Source organism: Toxorhynchites rutilus, chromosome 1, assembly GCF_029784135.1.
Source record: "Toxorhynchites rutilus septentrionalis strain SRP chromosome 1, ASM2978413v1, whole genome shotgun sequence".
NCBI lineage: Eukaryota > Metazoa > Arthropoda > Insecta > Diptera > Culicidae > Toxorhynchites > Toxorhynchites rutilus.
The window spans coordinates 141,534,147-141,553,353 of NC_073744.1; the positions used below are offsets into that span (position 1 = coordinate 141,534,147).

At 41.2% G+C, this 19,207-nt stretch overlaps 2 protein-coding genes across 2 annotated transcripts; both read right to left on the bottom strand.

Annotated features, from left to right (window-relative positions):
* Positions 1-3,732: 3,732 nt before the first annotated feature.
* Positions 3,733-4,779, bottom strand: LOC129761487 (uncharacterized). Its single transcript, XM_055759209.1, has one exon. The coding sequence runs from the start codon at positions 4,777-4,779 to the stop codon at positions 3,733-3,735; it is 1,047 nt and encodes a 348-aa protein (XP_055615184.1).
* Positions 4,780-5,095: 316 nt separating this feature from the next.
* On the bottom strand, positions 5,096-6,880 carry LOC129761488 (uncharacterized). The gene has a single exon (XM_055759210.1). It carries the CDS (start codon positions 6,878-6,880, stop codon positions 5,096-5,098), a length of 1,785 nt encoding a protein of 594 aa, XP_055615185.1.
* Between the last annotated feature and the right edge of the window lie 12,327 nt (positions 6,881-19,207).

Consider the following 19,207-nt stretch of genomic DNA (forward strand, 5'->3'; position numbering starts at 1 on the left):
TCCTGGATCCTGCCTGGAGGTTCCCGCTGCCTTACTGCTGGTTGGCCGTGTTTACCGGATGAACATGCATTTTTCTTCAGCAAGTGAAAAGATGTTTGACACTCAGGGACTACCGAGGTTAGGACGCACAGTGAGGGTAGAGAGATTTTTATAGACAATTTCTAGATATTTCCCAAATATGTTTATCAGTGACTGATTAACTAAGCCTGGTGTCCTTTGTGATTTTCCTCAAATGATCCTCAAGTGATGATTTTTACTCCTGATGCTTGTGATATCGAAGATCCTTATTCGAACCATTCTTTGGGTGTTTTAGTGATTTTTCTGTGGATTCACAACCTAAGTGCTGTGCCGTTAGCCTTTTTTGTCTCCTGCTGTTTCACTCTTGGTGCTTGTGATATCGGAGACCCTTATCCGAACATTTCTTCAGTGTCTCATAGTGTTTTTTTTTTTCTAGGTGCATTCACTGGAAACTGTTGAATAATTGTGAAATGTCAAGCACTATATAAACGCTCTAAATTCCACGTTTTGTGTGGTTCAATTTGTGCTCCTTGAACTGTACCAACAAAAATGAACAACTTAACTGCGAAAACAATCGTAGCTTCTCATCGTACAAAATTTTATACTAGGGTAAAAAGAAGAAGAAGCTACAATATGAATATTGTGCTCACTTTGGTCAACCTCAGTTCCTATTTTGGTACCGTGCTGAACGGACGAGAAATTTTTTTTGCTTCAAAATACATGATAAAAATATGTACAAAGCAACCATAGTGCAGAGTTTGCACTATCGTGCAGAAACAATGCAAAATGCAGAAATGATGCAAAAAACAGGAAGTGGGTTATATCTATGGTATAACCGCAAGGGTGACGTAGGACTATCGTTGATTTAGAGATCATTTGTTTGAAGTTGAATCTAAATCCATTCTGAATGAATGAATAAATGAATATTTGGGGGACTTCGAAAACGAGAGCGTTACGTTGGAGGCACAAGGTTTTATGCATCCAATATAGGATACGAAAAACCTTATTCTGAAGAATAGTCTTCAAAAGCTTTCCTGCTAACTGCACTTGATTGAAAAATCACAAAACCGAAGGTATTATATGGATATTTTATGGATAGAAAATATTAAAGTAAATTCTTTCGCTTGAATGTAATTTTCAATTCCAAGGGGAACTGGCAGATTATTTTCCAGCAACGATTAGATATTTCCACATTTTCCTCGATACTGGAAGCCCACCAGTAGTTAATACTAACTCGATAACCACCTGTTAATAGCACTTGATTGAAAAATATTTGGTCACAGTGTTACATGGATAGAAAACATTAAAATAAACTCTTTCACATGAATGTATTTTTAAATTCCCAGAGGAACTTGCAGATTATTTTCCAGCAATGATTAGATCTTTCCGGAACTTTCTCGATGCTGAATGGCATCCAAACGGAAAGAATTCTGCGCGTGTATGTGTCGATCCTTCGCCGTCCACCTCGTCCAACACGTTAGGCAACGATGTTGTCTTGTCGATGTCCTCACGAAAAATGAATGAGTCTCACCACCAGAATATCGCTTAAGTATGTTTTGTGTGTGTGATTGAATCGAGAGGTGTGGTTTACGATGGCAATTTGGAAGGCAAACTAGAGGGGAATGAACTCTCTGAGCTCGAAACTTTCGGCGACTGAGCAATAATCGATTGCGTGCGCATACAATATTGGATACGGAAATATCCTACTGATGGGGAAGAATAATCTTCAGAAGCTTTCCTGTTAATTACACTTGGTTGAAAAATTACAAAATCAAATGTATTTGGTAGCTGTGTTATATGGTTAGAAAACATTAAAATAAACTCTTTCACATGAATGTATTTTTAAATTCCCAGAGGAACTGGCAGATTATATTCCAGCAATGATTAGATCTTTCCGGAACTTTCTCGATGCTGAATGGCATCCTAACGGAAAGAGTTCTGCGCGTGTATGTGTCGATCCTTCGCCGTCCACCTCCTCCAGCACGTTAGGCAACGATGTTGTCTTGTCGATGTCCTCACTAAAAATGAATGCATCTCACCACCAGAATATCGCTTAAGTATGTTTTTTGTGTGTGATTGAATCGAGAGAAGGTGTGGTTTACGATGGCAATTTGGAAGGCAAACTAGAGGGGAATGAACTCTCTGAGCTCGGAACTTTCGGTGACTGAGCAATAATCGATTGCGTGCGCATACAATATTGGATACGGAAATATCCTACTGATGGGGAAGAATAATCTTCAGAAGCTTTCCTGTTAATTACACTTGGTTGAAAAATTACAAAATCAAATGTATGTATAATATGGTCGCTGTGTTATATGGTTAGAAAACATTAAAATAAACTCTTTCACATGAATGTATTTTTAAATTCCCAGAGGAACTGGCAGATTATATTCCAGAAATGATTAGAACTTTCCGGAACTTTCTCGATGCTGAATGGCATCCAAACGGAAAGAATTCCGCGCGTGTATGTGTGTGTGTAGCGATGTCTTCGCGGGGAACCGTTTGTGGCATCACTCTCCTCCTGATGGATTCCCTTCTGGCCTAAGGTGCACAAACAGGCTGTTGGTGACACCGTTCATCCACGCTTTCATGATAAACAAAGAGCTTCACCACAACAGCGACAACATGCTCCAATCGCTGTTCAATTAGAACTTAGTGGATTTCCGAGCGGCGCTCGCTTATATACCGATTGGTGATTTCAATAGCCTGTTTTGAGAACAATTTTAAGGCTATTGAAACAAGTTTTTGGATCAAAAAGTAACAAGTATATAACGCGTAGACATTTTATCTTTCGAAAGAAGTGTTTATCATACCATTTCGTTCAGTTGTTTAGGAGCTATTAACGCTCAAAATCTCAGTCTCCGGCGTAACGTTTTCGGTTTCGAAACGTTGATTTTACACCCCGGTATAGAAATGAAAGACGTAGTCCTACGTCAATCTGATGTCACCACCGAACAAAATTGCACCGCTGTTTGCAATCAACACAGCTGATTAACAAGTTAACTTAGTTGCGCGAAACTTAGAACTTGTTATTTTCCTGTACATGTGAATAGAACACTTCGATACTTTTTGTCGCCATTCGTATTTGGTCTCGTGCACATCGACTCTGTTCTGTTGCAACAAGCTCCTAGCTTTGTTGACGGTTTTGACCGAGAGTCGAGAAACGATCTTTCATAAACGGTCATTCTCGCGATGTTTCATTTTTATCGCTGCAACTATGTGTATCTGTCGCGTGTTTGATGCTTGTTGAACAGCGATGCACGGAAGATGCCTCTCGTTAAAAACTTAGTGCAATGGGTGCATTGATATTGTCCGCGCCGGGACTCCTCCTCGAAAAGCTCCCACGCCTGAACAGACGGAGCGGACTGATCGGAAAACTCTGTTAACTCTTTTTGAGTCTTAAAAAAGACTATTGGTTTCGGTGGATAGAAAACTCGCTGCTTCCTTTCGATTGTTTATTGGTGACGGTTTACAAAGAATTGAGATGGGATGCTGTGTCGGTGACCGGTATTTATACTGCTACTGAGATGTTTCGTGTGTGATGTATATTGTGCACAAGAACAGCGTTTGTGTTATCTCATCTGTTGAGTGTTATCTCGGGCTACTCTAACTTCATTCGCGTTGTACGCGACATACCGGCCACCAATGAAATATCTGTTTCATTCAAATTCAATTTTACAATAATATTTTAATTCAATTCACTATTCACAATGCTTATTTTGGGTTAGCAGCGGGTGCTGCGTCTTCATCAGGAGGTCCAGTCACTTCACCAGAAGTGGGAGTAGACTTCATCTCGTCATCTATTGGTAGAAGGCAGATCTTCACGATCGGCCGATCGAAGACTGCGCCGGATGCCAGTTTGATGGTAACCACACGGACGAGGCCATCCGCGCCGGGATGGACTGCTGTGATTCGGCCCACACTCCATCTGAGTGGGGGTAAGTTGTCGTCCTTCAGGATTACCAGTTTGCCGACCAGAACATTCGGCTGTCGATAGTAGTGCTTCGTCCGTTGCTGTAGTTGGGTAATGTAGTCCGTTGACCACAATTTCCAGAAGGATTGAGTTCGTCGTTGCATCTCCTGCCACAGCGAAAGCCGGTTCTCGGGAATTTGGGCTAGGTCGGGCTCCGGGATTGATTGGAGGGCTGATCCGACCAGAAAATGTCCCGGTGTGAGGATTTCCATGTCGCTTGGGTCCTCAGAAAGCGCAGTCAGTGGGCGTGAGTTAAGACAGCTCTCAATCTGACACAGAATGGTTTGCATAACTTCTGCTGATAACGAATCAAGGCCAATAACTCTCCGGAAATGGTGTTTGAATGCCTTGACAGCGGCCTCCCATAGGCCGCCAAACGTGGGTGCTCTAGCGGGAATGAAGCTGAATTGTATCGATGAGTCAGCACAGAAGGACGCTACTTTCATTTGCAGTTGCTGATCGTTAAGTTGTTTGCAGAGATTCCGTAGCTCCTTGTCTGCGCCCTTAAAGTTGGTTGCGTTGTCACAAAACAGGGCGATTGGTTTACCTCTGCGGGTAACGAAGCGTTTCAATGCTGCAATAAACGTTTCGGCGCTAAGATCGCCTACTAATTCAAGGTGTGCGGCCTTCGTGGCCATGCAGACAAATACTGCAACGTACGCTCGGATTGGTGGAGCAGACTTCATTCGACGTAACGGGATCTTCAGCCAGACGGGTCCACAAAAGTCAATTCCCGTATTGAGAAACGCACGAGCAGGAGTGATGCGCACCTTCGGTAGCTGACCCATCAGCTGGTGTTCTGCTCGAGGACGAGTGCGATAGCAGCGTACACAGGATCTTACGTGCCTCCGTGCCAGGTTACGGAGGTTCAATGGCCAAAATCTTTCACGGATGTGTGCAATCATTGCACGAGGGCCAGCGTGGAGGAGTTGCACGTGCACTGAATCGATGAGTAGAGAGGTGAATGGGTGGCCTGCAGGTAGGATCATCGGATGTTTGCGGGTGAATGCATAGGAAGAATGATTGAGCCGGCCACCGACCAGGAGTAGACCATCGTGGATGAACGGATTCAATGTACGTAATGGTGACTTGCTGAGTTGTGCATCATCTTTGGCTTGGAATGGTGATTTCGTTGCTGAAGTGTTCTTCTTGTACCACTTTGACGAAGCTTATTAACGCTTGGCGGAGTTCATCTGATGTTAAATGCGGAAGGAGTTGCAAATCGGATCCAGCAGACTTGATCCGACAGTGATGCACGAACCGGCGACAGTATGCGACGATGCGGGTGAGTCTCGACAGTGACGAATAGCGGGTGAACAGCGTGCAATCAGTGACGCCTGATGATCTGGTAACCGCTGCAAGCGAACAGGGCTTCGCTTCGACGACTTCTGGAGGAAATTTCTTTACATCAGGAACAGGAAACATGCTTGGCCATTCTGAACGGTCAGACGATAGCCATGGTGGACCCTTCCACCACAGGGTATTGTTGATAAGTTCGCAGGGATCGCAGCCCCTGGAGATGAGATCAGCCGGATTCTCCAACCCGGCGACGTGGTTCCAAATACCTCCTTCTGTTAGTCGCTGTACCTCCGCGACACGGTTTGCCACGAAGGTGTTGTAGTTCGATGGTGGATTGTGCAGCCAATGCAGGGTGATCGACGAGTCAGACCAGAAGAAGGAATTAATATTCATATTGAGATTTAGCATAACGTTTTCGTGTAAATGACTAAGAAGAACAGCAGAGCAGAGCTCTAACCTAGGGATTGATAGGGTCTGGATGGGAGCTACTCTTGACTTCGCTGTTAATAGACGAGTTGTGGTGATACCATTCGTGCCTACACTTCTGACATAAATGCATGCACCATATGCATTTTTGGATGCATCGCAGAACCCATGAAGCTGAATAGTTTTTCCAGAACCTGGAGCTTTCTTTAAGCGTGGAATAGAGAATGATTCGAGCGTATTCAAACCTCGTCTATAATTTTCCCACACGTTGCAAAGCGAGCTGGGGAGCACTTCATCCCAGCCCAGTTTCGATTTCCAAAGTAACTGGACAAATACTTTGGCTGTGATGACAATTGGTCCCAGGATTCCCAGAGGATCAAAAAGTTTGGACATCTCGGAGACCACGATTCGTTTCGTGATTGGAGCATTAATGAAGCATTCTGGAACTTTGAATCTGAACGTATCTGATTCTGGATGCCAAAGCAGACCTAGCGTGCTAACGGATCCTTGTACATCGTCAACTGTTACAATCGATTTATCATCTTTCAAATTTGCTGGGATGTTTGACAATACTTCTGATGAATTCGAATTCCACTTTCTGAGCTCGAATCCTGCCGACGCGAGGATGCTTTTAACATCAGAGTACAATTGTACTGCTTCGTCTTCATTGTCAGCACCGCTGAGAAAATCGTCCACGTAGAAGTCTTTTCCAATTCTTTCAGCAGCATCATCTTCGTTCCTCCGATGATCGTGAGAAAGTTGCTGGAGACATCGGATAGCTAAATACGGAGCACATGCAGTGCCGTATGTCACCGTAGTCAACTCATATGTGCGGACGTCTGTATCAGTTTTGCTTTGCCAATAAACACGCTGAAGACTTCTGTCATCGGGATGTACCCATATTTGGCGATACATTTTTGTTATATCTGCAACGAGTGCAATCTCGTACATACGAAACCGTATGACGATGGCATATAATGAATCCTGAACGGTCGGCCCCACCATGAGGCACTCGTTGAGCGAAATTCCCGTTGAGGATTTGCTAGATCCATCGAAAACCACTCTACATTTTGTGGTGGTGCTGCTTGGCTTGAGCACGGCGTGATGAGGGAGATAATACGTGTTGGAATTTTTGGTATCTTCGGATGGAATCACTGGAGCCATATGGCCGAGAGCAATGTATTCATAAAATCAGAATATTGCTCCTTTAATTCTCGGCGTTTGATGAATCGACGTTGCATCCACTGAAATCGACGAAAAGCACTGATCTGGGAATCGCCAAGTTGACTCAACATGTTTTCCTTCTTGAGGAGGCGCACAACAAATCTGCCTGATTCATCTCTGGTGGTTGTTTTAGAAAAATGATCTTCACAACATAATTCTTCTTTAGAAAGCCCACGGCTCCGCAGACAACTCTCGACTTCCCAAAATCGAGTCAGTTGTTGATCTAAATCATCGGTAGTACAAAGCATAGCGACTCTTCCAGAGTCTCGAAAGGCTGTACCGGTGGACACAGGACCACTAACTATCCATCCAAGTAAGGTACGTTGGAGAACAGGCTGGCTTTCAGGAGACATGGGGTCCACTTGAATCTGACCTTTCACCAGAAGGCTGAAGAAAAGTTGAGCCCCAATTACCATGTCTATCCTTTGCGGTTTTGCAAAATCGGGATCAGCTAAGGTCACCTCGGAAGGAAGTTTCCAGTGTGAAACGTCAATCGGTCGAGCTGGTAAAACGTTAGTGATCCTTGGGAGGATACTGAAAGTCAGTGTGTGTGAATACATGGTGTCGATGGAACTGAAAGTGGCGACGGTGCAATGTGTGCTGTTGACTGTAGCGCATCCCATGCCTGCGATGACCGTTGTTTGCTTTTGACGGTTCAAGCTCAAAAGTTGAACGATTGACTCGGAGCATGAGTCCAGTAAAGTTCGGACGAAGGTGGATTTCCCAGATGGACCGTGGACCTTAACCACGGCGGTGGATAACAAAACAGTTGAGTATGATGAATTAATATTGGTGTAGGTGGATCGTTGGGGGAGAGTGGATGTAATAGGGAATGATGTTTTTCGTTGCAATTTCTACAGGATTGAGATGAGCAATCACGACTAAGGTGTTTCATAGATACACAATTCCAACAAAGCTTTTTCTTGCGGACGACATCTTGCTTCTGCTCAAGTGGCATTCGTTTAAAGACTTCGCAATCATAAATGCGATGTGATTGGTTGCATACGATACAAGACTTAGGTGAAAACGATTTGGACACAGCTGCAGCATGGGCGACAGACAAACGAGATTTTTCTTTTGGTGATAATATTGCTGGACTACCACTATTCAAGGATATTAAGATCCGAGCTTGATCTTTCAAAAATGTAATCAATTCATTGTAGGTAGGAATCTTCTCCTTATCGCAGGCTGTTGACCGCTCCCATTCCCTCAAAGTGTTATGCTTCAATCGACTACACACCATGTGTACCAGCAGAGAGCTCCATCGTTCAGTTTGCTCCCCCAACGTCGGTAGAATTCTTACGTGACGTTCAAATTGGTCAACCAGGGCTAATATCGCAATTGAAGATTCCTTCCTCACAGGATCAATGGCGAACAATGACGCAATGTGATTTTTAATAAGCAAACGTTTATTATCATACCGACTTACAAGCAGATCCCAAGCGATTTTATAATTATCGCCCGTTATGTTAGTTGTATCGAGTAGTTTTTTAACAGGATATTTGAGTGCGGCCATCAGGTGAAGGAACTTATCCACAGCAGCTAAATTTTTGTTGTTATGAATTAAACTACGATATGCGTCATAAAAAGGAATCCAATTGTCAATCTCACCATCAAAACTCGGCAAATCAATTTTCGGTAAACGTACAACAGATGTGGAAATCTGAGGGGAATTAGCCGAAACATGATGATTCGGTTTGTGTGTTGTTAGGAAATCATGTAATGTATAATATCGTTCTTCCATTTCGTTACGATCTTTCACTAGAATAGCTTTAGTTTCGGATTTATCCTCCATTAACAATTCCACTGCGATGGATGTATCAACAAAGCGATCGTATAGTATATCCAGTCTCTTTAATCTAGATTCGATTTTGTCTTGATCAATCTCGGCATCGTAGTCCTCCACAAAGCTCTCGATGGTTCTAATTGCCTCCACCGTCACACTCAACATCTTAGATCGCTCCCGCAGCGAAGTCATTGTATCAGCTGGGAACGTCACGTAAATTAAAACCACCGAAAACCACCACAGTCCACAGAAAATTCTCAAAATACGATGCCGGCTCACTCCACCACACAAAATTCCAAAAACTTCGACTACTCTAGTTGTGTACTCACCAGTCGAATGCCAACCCAATGCAACCAAACTCACTCTCGATGATAGGTTCCGATACTCGAATCTGGAACCGACAGGATCTTCGACAGGTTTTCACGCGAAACCTGGGAAACGGCGGAAGTAAAGATGCGGGTTTATCGTTCACACCCGAGAACCGTTGTCACACACTAGCGCTATACAATTAATAGTGTCCACTGCGCTCAGGTGGAATCCAATTTCACTTTCTTTTTAAGATCAGTTAACACTTATAATATTTCGATTTAAAAATCGCGATAGTTTCACTCGTTACTCGCGAATCATTTGCACAACCGAACAATAGAAGGAAGCTGTGATCTCCTCTAAACCAAATCACAAGATGGTGCGTTCATCCTATAAGAGATCTGATGAAGCCTATTGTCCCACAATGGACAATAACGTTGATACTACAATACAAAAAAAAAGCGACCACACTGGCGGTGATTCAGCGTCGATGCAGCAGTTTCTATTTGCGTTGACCCCACAATGGATCTGAGGAAACCTAATGTCCCACAGTGGACGATAGCGTTGATGCCACAACAAAAGTGGCGGTGATATCGCGACAAAGCGATGTCAATGGCGGTGATTCGGCGGCAATACAGAAGATTAAACTTCACGTTGATCCCACAATGGATCTGTTGAAAACCTCTTGTCCCACAATGGACAATCGCGTTGATGCTACTACAACAGTAGCGGTGAAGTCGCGACAAAGCGACGGCAATGGCGGTGATTCTGCGACAATGCAGTACGGAGTGCGGATTTAAAATCCGGTTCGAAGGACCACAAAGATGTCCGCGCCGGGACTCCTCCTCGAAAAGCTCCCACGCCTGAACAGACGGAGCGGACTGATCGGAAAACTCTGTTAACTCTTTTTGAGTCTTAAAAAAGACTATTGGTTTCGGTGGATAGAAAACTCGCTGCTTCTTTTCGATTGTTTATTGGTGACGGTTTACAAAGAATTGAGATGGGATGCTGTGTCGGTGACCGGTATTTATACTGCTACTGAGATGTTTCGTGTGTGATGTATATTGTGCACAAGAACAGCGTTTGTGTTATCTCATCTGTTGAGTGTTATCTCGGGCTACTCTAACTTCATTCGCGTTGTACGCGACAGATATAAAGAAACAAATTGCGACATATAACCAATTAGTGTATTAGTGCATCGTTGCTACTCGAAATGATCCTACAAAACCACGCAAACCTTTTCAGGGTCCCCGAAACTTTTTACTGAAGAGTTATTTATTATTTCGACGTATTCGCAAATAATATCCGAAATGATAAACCAATAAATTTCAAAACAAAAAGATTGCGTAGTCCTACGTCTTAAGCGATCGTGTCTCGGATACAACCCCTCGATTTTTTTTATTATCGCGATTAACATGTTCTGTAAACTTTTTTTCTATTCAGAAACCTGTCAACCTCGAGAATTTACACACAAAAATGTTACGATTCAAAAACATTAGAGATGGGTTTCAAAACTTCTCAGAATATGTATTTTTTTCAAAGAAAACATGAGAAAGTTGTTGTTAGAAACACTTCTCCTCTGTAGAAGCGCCTATTTTCCGAAGTATAGATGACTTGTTGGTTATTGTATGGAACATTTATTAATTTTATTGAGAATTTGAGAAATATTGAGAAAAAAAAAATTAAATTCGTTTTTTTCAGTTTAGATTTTTTAATTTTTTCAAAACGTTTTCACAGATTTCTTTTCAACAATTTCCTACATTTCGCTATTCGACCACAATTTAGTACGGTCTATAGTTTTTGAGTTTTGAGCCAAAGACTTTTTTTGTCTCTTTCAAAAAAAGGTTTTTTTTCAAAGTTAAAGTGTGCAAAGTTGCTTATATGACCAATGTCTTTACGCACATAACGCTTCACTGCAATCTGAGATGGTGCTGCCAACTACTAAAACGAGTTGGCATGAACTTTGTCTCACATAAATTAACTAGAAACGGGCGGAGCTTAAATCGCAATTTTCCACTCTTCTCATTGACCATAGAAAAATTCGGAAATTATTCATTGAAAAATCACAAGTGTTTTTTCTGCCGCAGAAAAAAGTCCACTAAATCAAAATACTAATGTAAACCGCAAAATACGATACGGTACCTCTATTTACTAATAAAATGTTTTGACGTGGGACTACGTCTAACCGGAGTATATGGGGGGTAAAATGAAAACCTAAACACAGAACATGCAGGAAATAATGAAAGATTCCAAATGCTTATAACTCGAACATTTCTTACTAGATCGGAATGATGTTTACATCAATTGATACGGAATATTTTTACGCTTCTATCACAATTAATAAAATGTTATTTTTCATTAGATAAACAATTGAATAACTGTGAAATGTCAAGCGTTATCTAAACGCCCTTAGTGCCTAGTTTCGATTGGCCCGATTTACGGTTTCCCGAACACAGACTTCAAAATCAATGTACCTGTGGGAATACGCTTAGCAAATATACATGCAAGTAGAGGGTATTTTTGTACCAACCGAGCTGTGTTTCCCTAACACGGGCTTCAAAATCAATGTGCCTGGAGGAATACGCTTTGCAAATACATGAAAATCGGGAATATTTTTGTTCCGACACAAACTTCAGAACCAAGGTGTCTGGGGAAATTGTCATTACAAACTCATGCAAGTCGGGGGCATTTTTGTTCCGACTGAAATGTGTTTACCTATTACAGACTTCTAAACGAATGTGTCTGGGGAACTCGGAATTGCAAATACATGAAAATCTGGGGCATTTTTGTTCCGACTGAAATGTGTTTGTCTAACACATACTTCAAAACCAAGATGTCATCATACCAAACGTAAAAGGACTGTCATTAAATATACTTGTAACGAAGAACATAATCTATTCAAATGCATGAACTAAATCATTCAATCAAGAACTAAATAAATACAAACAAATGATTGCCAAGCTAAGGTAATCCCACGTCAACCTTGCGGATATATCATAGATTAAACCAACCCTTTTTTTTATAAAAATATCATGTTTTATTTGAGTAAATCGAAAGTTGACTTTTCAATACTTAAATCGATTTGAAGTTTGCTTAAATATGTCTTTCGCATTTTCATCGCATATGAGAGTTTCCACATCGTAAGAAATCATCGGAAATAAAGAACTTGTCCGATGGGGGGCTTATCATCTCTGACATATCTCTACACACTCGGTATACCCATACACTTAACTAATTAAGAGTAATGGCAAGTGGACTTTGAGGAAATGCTGGTCGATATCTTGGCAGAAGCCCGGCCGCCGCTAAGCTCTCCCCGGAACTGTCTTCATAAATCTGGCCAGCTGGGCACGACGGGCGGGCGGGCGACCAAACTTGCAAGGAAATGAGGGAAATGAGCTTGTAGCAATTTTTCCTATGAGTATTAGACGATTTTCACCCTCATCTAGGTTTGGGGGAGGCTTACGATAGGGAGGAAAGCACCCGAAAGGCAAAAAACAATGAAGTGGATGTTCGTCATCAGTATGCGAGTGACGAAGTTGTAAAAAGGATTCATGGGATTTCTCGGATGCTATTTCTTGCTCTCCTTACTCGGGGCCGGGCCACTGCTACTGCTACTGGCGGTGCGTCGATGATGGGAAAAACACTTGGCACATACTTTTGAGAGCCTATTTCCAACCGATCTATTTAATGCTACGGCATATTGCCATTTTCGGTGAAGAGTGAAACTTTTCGAATGAAGATACAGAAAGGGAAAGGAACGAAACGTCCCGGTATAATTTAGGTGATTGGAATGCTCATATTTTTTCCACCGATTCAGCGGAGCTGATGTCGATCTGTCGCAGATGAAACATGCACTTAGATTTTGAATCTTAATTTTAGAAAAAAAAACTCTGAGAACTGTCTGGAAATCTACAAGACTTTTAGAAACACAATTTGACCACCACTTACAAGCACTCGGTATTGTGGAGAAAAAGCTAATCGATTGAACGGAATTTCGAAGCCACCCGACGGAACAGATGGTCAAATATTTGGCATAAATTTGAAGTTTTTGTCCCTTCAACCTCCGGAATTATACAACATAAGGGACAACACTTTATCTGTATGATATTAGGTTCGAAGCCAAAGGTGGTTTGATGTGATACCGACGTCAAGATATTGCCCCGTATTGAATGTTCGAGTGTTCCACCGGGGGTAGAGATGTTCACCTTCCGGGAGCCTGAATCCATCAGCATAATATTTTGAAACTGACATTTAGGGGGTCTCGAGTGTGTGTATGTGGTTTGCGGAATTTTTAATCATTTCTATAAAGCTGTTAAATTTTTGTATTTTGTCTGTAATATATTAGCTTCAATTGAACGATTTTGTTCGAATCAATGAAAAATTGCAGGCTTCTGTAATTATTGAATAAGAACAATTTTGGATTTACACATTTTGAAACAATTGAAAGACTGGGCTTCAGAATGTTGTATAAAATTTGTGCTAAATCATCATTTATGGGGAGGGAAAACCAAGAAACTCCATATTGAACGTAAAACTGCAATGCAAATAAATCAAACGAAATTCGCACAATTACAGTCCAGAAATGAATTCGGAGATACATCGAACGCCAATTAAATTTACATTTTTTTTCTAGCTCACGTAATATATAATATGCATCATGTCGCATTCCTGCGAACAAGTTCCAACATCAAAAACGACTGTCTGTGTTTTTTTTGTTCTTGTTTCGGACGATACCCAATTTAATAAATCGAAATATGAACGCAGGGAATTGAGCAGTTTATCTTCGCTGAACTTCTGAGATAACAATAATTTCGGACAAATTGGCAAATATTAAGTGGAACGTTCAATAACAATTTCTCGGCCCTGCCCATCTCTATTAGGGTAGTCAAAAATTCAAAAACAAAAAAAAAGAGAGACGGGCAATTTTGAATTTCCGCTCACGTACCGGGCGGCACCTTTTTGTGCCGAGTGGGGAAATACTTGCGCCAAAGAAAAATGGATATTTATTTTCTTCGGTGGGTATGTGATCTTGTGTCCCGTACGTAATGGATGCTGGTATGCGTTTCTTTTTATCTGTCGGAAGAGACAGGTGAAGAAAGGTCTGAAGGCCCTGAATTCAACTTGATTTGTGGCTGCACTGTTCGCTGAATAGGAATAGCCTTTGGGGTTCGTCGTTGTGAACTAGGTGAAGCGACATATTTTTGCATCGTGGATATGCAAATCGGTTGATTGGGTCAAGGAATGTATTGGGAGGTATTGTTCCTCCATGTGTTTTATCCCAGGGGAATAATTATTTATTTTGCTAATGTAATGTTCGGGAGCGATTCCCGTTCTGGTCGGGGGATTTTTCGTCAAAGAAATTTTCTTCGACTTGCACTGTGGTCACGCGTATTCCAGAGCTTGCCCCTCGGAATACATTCAAGGCGTGTTATTTGACTTAAGAATAATATATTAATATATGACGCTAGTTAATGCATACGTTGAGACGGCAAAAGTTCCACAGGGAACGTTAACGCCATTCAAGAAGAAGAAGAAGCTAATGTACAAATTTTATGAGCTCTGAATGCTTCAATATTCTGTCAACATATTTTTTTGCTGTATTATAGTGACTTCCAACACTTTTGGCTGGTTCGTCACTTTTCTTCCATTCCGGAAGAACGTCAAGAGTGAGAATTGAACTAGATCTCGAGTTCAATGCTCAGCGTGCGAGGTACGGATGTTACGGCTACGCTAGATCGGCTCCAAAACTTGTTTATCAATTATAACCTCTAGAAATTTTTGTTTTGGACCGATTTACAATCGCGATGATGAACAAAAGCCCAGGTTTATTGACGAAAACAGTGTTCCTCATCCACGATAATGCGCGGCCCCATTCTCCTCCCGTAACTCAAGAGCAATTGAAAAAAGACGGGTGGGTAATGTCGGGGACATAATCGGTAGGACTACACCGACACCCCATTATTCGAATATCATGGAGCACAGATCCCAGAATGATCAACTTTTCATGTACAAAATATAGAAAAAAAATCAAAGGATAAAATAAAACCTCAGCACTCAGCACACACTCAAACGTTTAGATTCAAATACGAAAAAATCAAAATTTGTCGTGCAAATGTCGTGCGTTGCAAATGTTGCAGGGGTTATTGTTCAGCCGGCAACGAACACATACTTGATGGCAAGCATATCGTAATAGGAATTCACCGTCTGGTATCGTGATATAATTGGGCTTTGCACTCCTCATGAATAACTGTGTTCTACTAGTCAAGTCCTTCATTTGATACCCATATTGATGGGGTTTACAGAAAATATGTAACCCACCATTTTGTGGTGGCGGCCATTTTGGATTTGCATTTTTCATAAATAACTGTGTTCTACTAGTCAATCCCTTTCATTGATGGGACTTTGAGCCATCTTGGATTTTCAATATCATGAAAAATGCAGTTTTATAATGACTGCAGAGATAAAGGTGGTAAAATTTCAATTAATGTGGTACAGCGCCATAGACAAACATGTTACATGTCCTGTCTCTGACTCTTGCGGTATTGCACCGCATACATCCCCGACAAATGCAGCAATCTCTTTATGCTGAAAATCAATTCCAAGATAGCGTCTTTCCTGCTTAGCGTCCGATGATAGAATGTGGCCAAGCCCCACCATCGCTCACTTTATATAGCCATATAGTTAACGTTGTAGCGACCGCCTATATTTATTTCTAATCTCTTTTTGTCTCCCTCCTTCACCTTGTACATACGTTTCGCCCGTACCCGTGATTGCTTGTAATGAATAGCTGTTTGCTGCGGGAACGCAGACAAAATGTATGGGAAAGTAGGGAATTCTTTCTTCCAATTTTTCATCAAATTGAACTTTACACGAGCTGTGAATCCATAATGTGTAGCACATGAATGATATGGAATATTTCTTATCAATGTGTGTATTTGGAACCAAAATCCATTCATTAATTCAGGAGGTATTAGCGTTCAAAAACTGAACACTTTTTCACACCGAAATATTGAAAGGTTAGACGTAGTCCTACGTCAAAATTCAAATGGACTGTGTTCGGCATCCTCCTTACTCCTCAAACCTCGCCCTAGCGACTATCACTTATTCCCGGTGATGAAACAGGCGTTCGGCGGTCAACGATTCGATAACACTGAAGAAATTGAAATGTCCACCTAGGGCTTCCTCGCACACCTTGATCCGGAACAGGTAATTTTAGATGACTTTTCGGCACATATGGGGCGGTATCTCGGTCATAACTTCACGAATGTTGTCTTTCAAATGTTCAAGAGTTTGCGGAGAGTTGACATAGACACGGTCTTTCGCATAATTCCACAAAAAAAAGTCTAGCGGGTTCAAATCGCATGATCTGGGCGGCCAATTGGCATCACCAAAACGCCAAATTATGCGTCCCTCAAATTTTGTTCGCAATATGGCCATGTTCGGTCGTGTTGTGTGACACGTGGCGCCGTCCTGCTGAAACCACATGTCATCCGTATCCATATCTTCAATTTGTGGCAAAAAAAATCGGTTAACATGCGGCCATAGCGCTCACCATTCACAGTTACCGTCTCGCCGTCCTCATTTTCAAAGAAATACGGCCCGATGACTCCACCAGACCATAATGCGCACCAAACAGTGACTTTTGGCGGATGCAATGGCCTCTCAACAATCACGTGTGGATTTTCTGAGTCCCATATATGGAAATTTTGGGTGTTCACATAGCCACCGAGCTCGAAATGTGCCTCATCGCTGGAGAAAATTGGATGCGAAAATTCAGCATTTTGCTGCTGTTGTTCGTTCACCCAATCGATGTATGCCCGACGCATTCCATGGTCACCACGCTCTAATTTTTGTACCAGTTGGACTTTATATGGATGTAGGTGCAAGTCCAAATGAAAAATTCGCCACAATGATGTGTTTGACAAGCCCAATTGCTGAGCACGCCGTGGAATCGAAACATTCGGGTCATCCTACACACTGGCAGCAACAGCAGCAATATTTTTTTTTTATATATATATATATTGGACAATATGAAGGGCATGTCTATCATATAATAAGCACGTAGCTTTGGATCAAATAATAAGCGATATCCATTAGAGGTTTCCTTCATTACTAATCAAAACAAAAACCAGTTAACAAATATCATGTTGTCAAGTAAAAAAAAAACCAAATTAATGAAAATTTTCCAAATCAGAAAACAAGTCACGTTTTGACGTAGGACTACGTATTTCACTACTATACTGGGGTATAAGTTCAAAGTTTCGAAAACGAAAGCGTTACGCCGGAGAACGAGATTTTGAGGATTATTAACTCCTAAACAACTAAACGAAATGGTATGATAAACATTTTATTCGAAAGTTAAAATGTCTACGCGTTATATGCTTGTTACTTTTTGATCCAAAAACTTGTTTGCTTTCAAAACAGGCTATTGAAATCACACCAATCGATATATAAGCAAGTGCAGCTCGGAAATCCACTCAGTTATGATTGCGCAACGTTTGAGGTACGCTCGCTGGAATGGATGGAAGTTTCCCTAACACAGACTTCTAAACCATGAAGCCTATGGAAATCGACATAGCAAATTAGATGCAAGCGGCGGGAGCTTCCGTACTCGCTTGGAAAACTCTCTCCACAAATGATGACAGCTAAGCTAATCTAGACTCACAATACTAACAGAAAGGGCTTCTGTTGGGAAGAGCGTAAAACGGAGTGTATATTTAGTTGCTTCAAGCCATCGATATATGGATATTTGTGTGCGTACGTCCGTGCTTCATACCCCGTACTGCATCTTCGCTACGCTGAAACCCCATTTGTATCTTCTCCCGTATGCATTGGCCCTGTAACGATGCAACAATTGCCTATTTTTTATGCTACGATTGACGATTGTTTGGTGTTGCAAATTATGTAGTCGTAAAGATGAATATAAACAAGGAGGGGAGATAGCGGGAGAGAAATATTTACGATAGGGTATTAGTAATGAATTTCTGCTGAGGAAAATATTGAGCCTTTTTCCAACCAGTTAACGTTGTTTGTTTTCTGTCATCAATGCATTGAACTGATGCTATGGTGAAACAGGTGTTTAGGTTGTGCACCAAAAAATTATTTGGGGAATAACAAGTTATTCAATAAGTTATAATAAGTTATTTATTTGTTTGGGTTCGCGTGCCAGTCACAAAACTGCTTTCAACTAGGATTGCATTTGCGCTAATCTTGATCATAATGAAGTAGTGCTACTCTTTTCGAGGTTGTTGATATTAATAGATATAGTTTATTTCATTTATTTAGTCACCAAGAAAGTAAATGTTCTGGAATTTTGTATGTGAATTGGTTTCGCTTGCCAGTAGCAAAACTTTCTCCACTAAGGATGACAGCTGCGCTTATCTCGAGCATGTATTGTTCTGCGAGCACAAGAATGAATCATCAAACAATTATCGTCAAATGATTCTACAATTAGAAATACATTTCATGGCGACCAAAATTTTCGTAGCATTATAGAATAATATCCGTAGTTATAAACAAGCGACTTGAATTAAACCAAAGCGTAGTTCTACGTCAACAATGCGGTCGTGTCTTGAACATAACCTCCTATATTTTCTTCTCTTTTATTCAAAAATGGCCTCTATTATTAACCGACTGAACTATACAAAACGAAAGCAATTAATAGTTACGAAAATAGAATTCAATTCAATTTTGCAGGCATAATATTAAAGTCTTCTAGTCTTCTTAGCTTTAATTTAATATCTCGACCGCCTGAATCGGTCCAGTAGTTCAAAAGCTATGATTTTTTTAAGAGGACCATTTTTGGGAAATGTGGAAAACATTGTTGTTTTGGACCAGAATAAAGGGGAATGTGTGATCTTTTATTAAAGTAATACTGTGGAAAAGTTCACATATTTCTGAATTTTAGAAGGCTTTGTTTTTTGTTAGGCAATGTAAGGTTATGTACTTTCCGCACATAGTTGATTCAAACCGAATTTATTGCCCATTTGAATGAAATCGATAGTAAATGGCTAAGACAAGACGTGACAACTGGCTTCTAACTCTTCTTTCTGCATTTTCGTCGATCAGGTGCTAGATAACAGAGAAGCGAGATGTGAAGGTTGCCAAATGTTATAAAATTTCGGAAGATTATTTTCCCATGAGAGAATCATGTGTTCTTCGTACGTCTTTCATAA

What these genes read in the sequence shown, in the direction of transcription:
- LOC129761488 (XM_055759210.1), bottom strand. Translation starts at nt 6,880, where the DNA reads ATGGCTCCAGTGATTCCATCCGAAGATACCAAAAATTCCAACACGTAT.
- LOC129761487 (XM_055759209.1), bottom strand. Translation starts at nt 4,779, where the DNA reads ATGGGTCAGCTACCGAAGGTGCGCATCACTCCTGCTCGTGCGTTTCTC.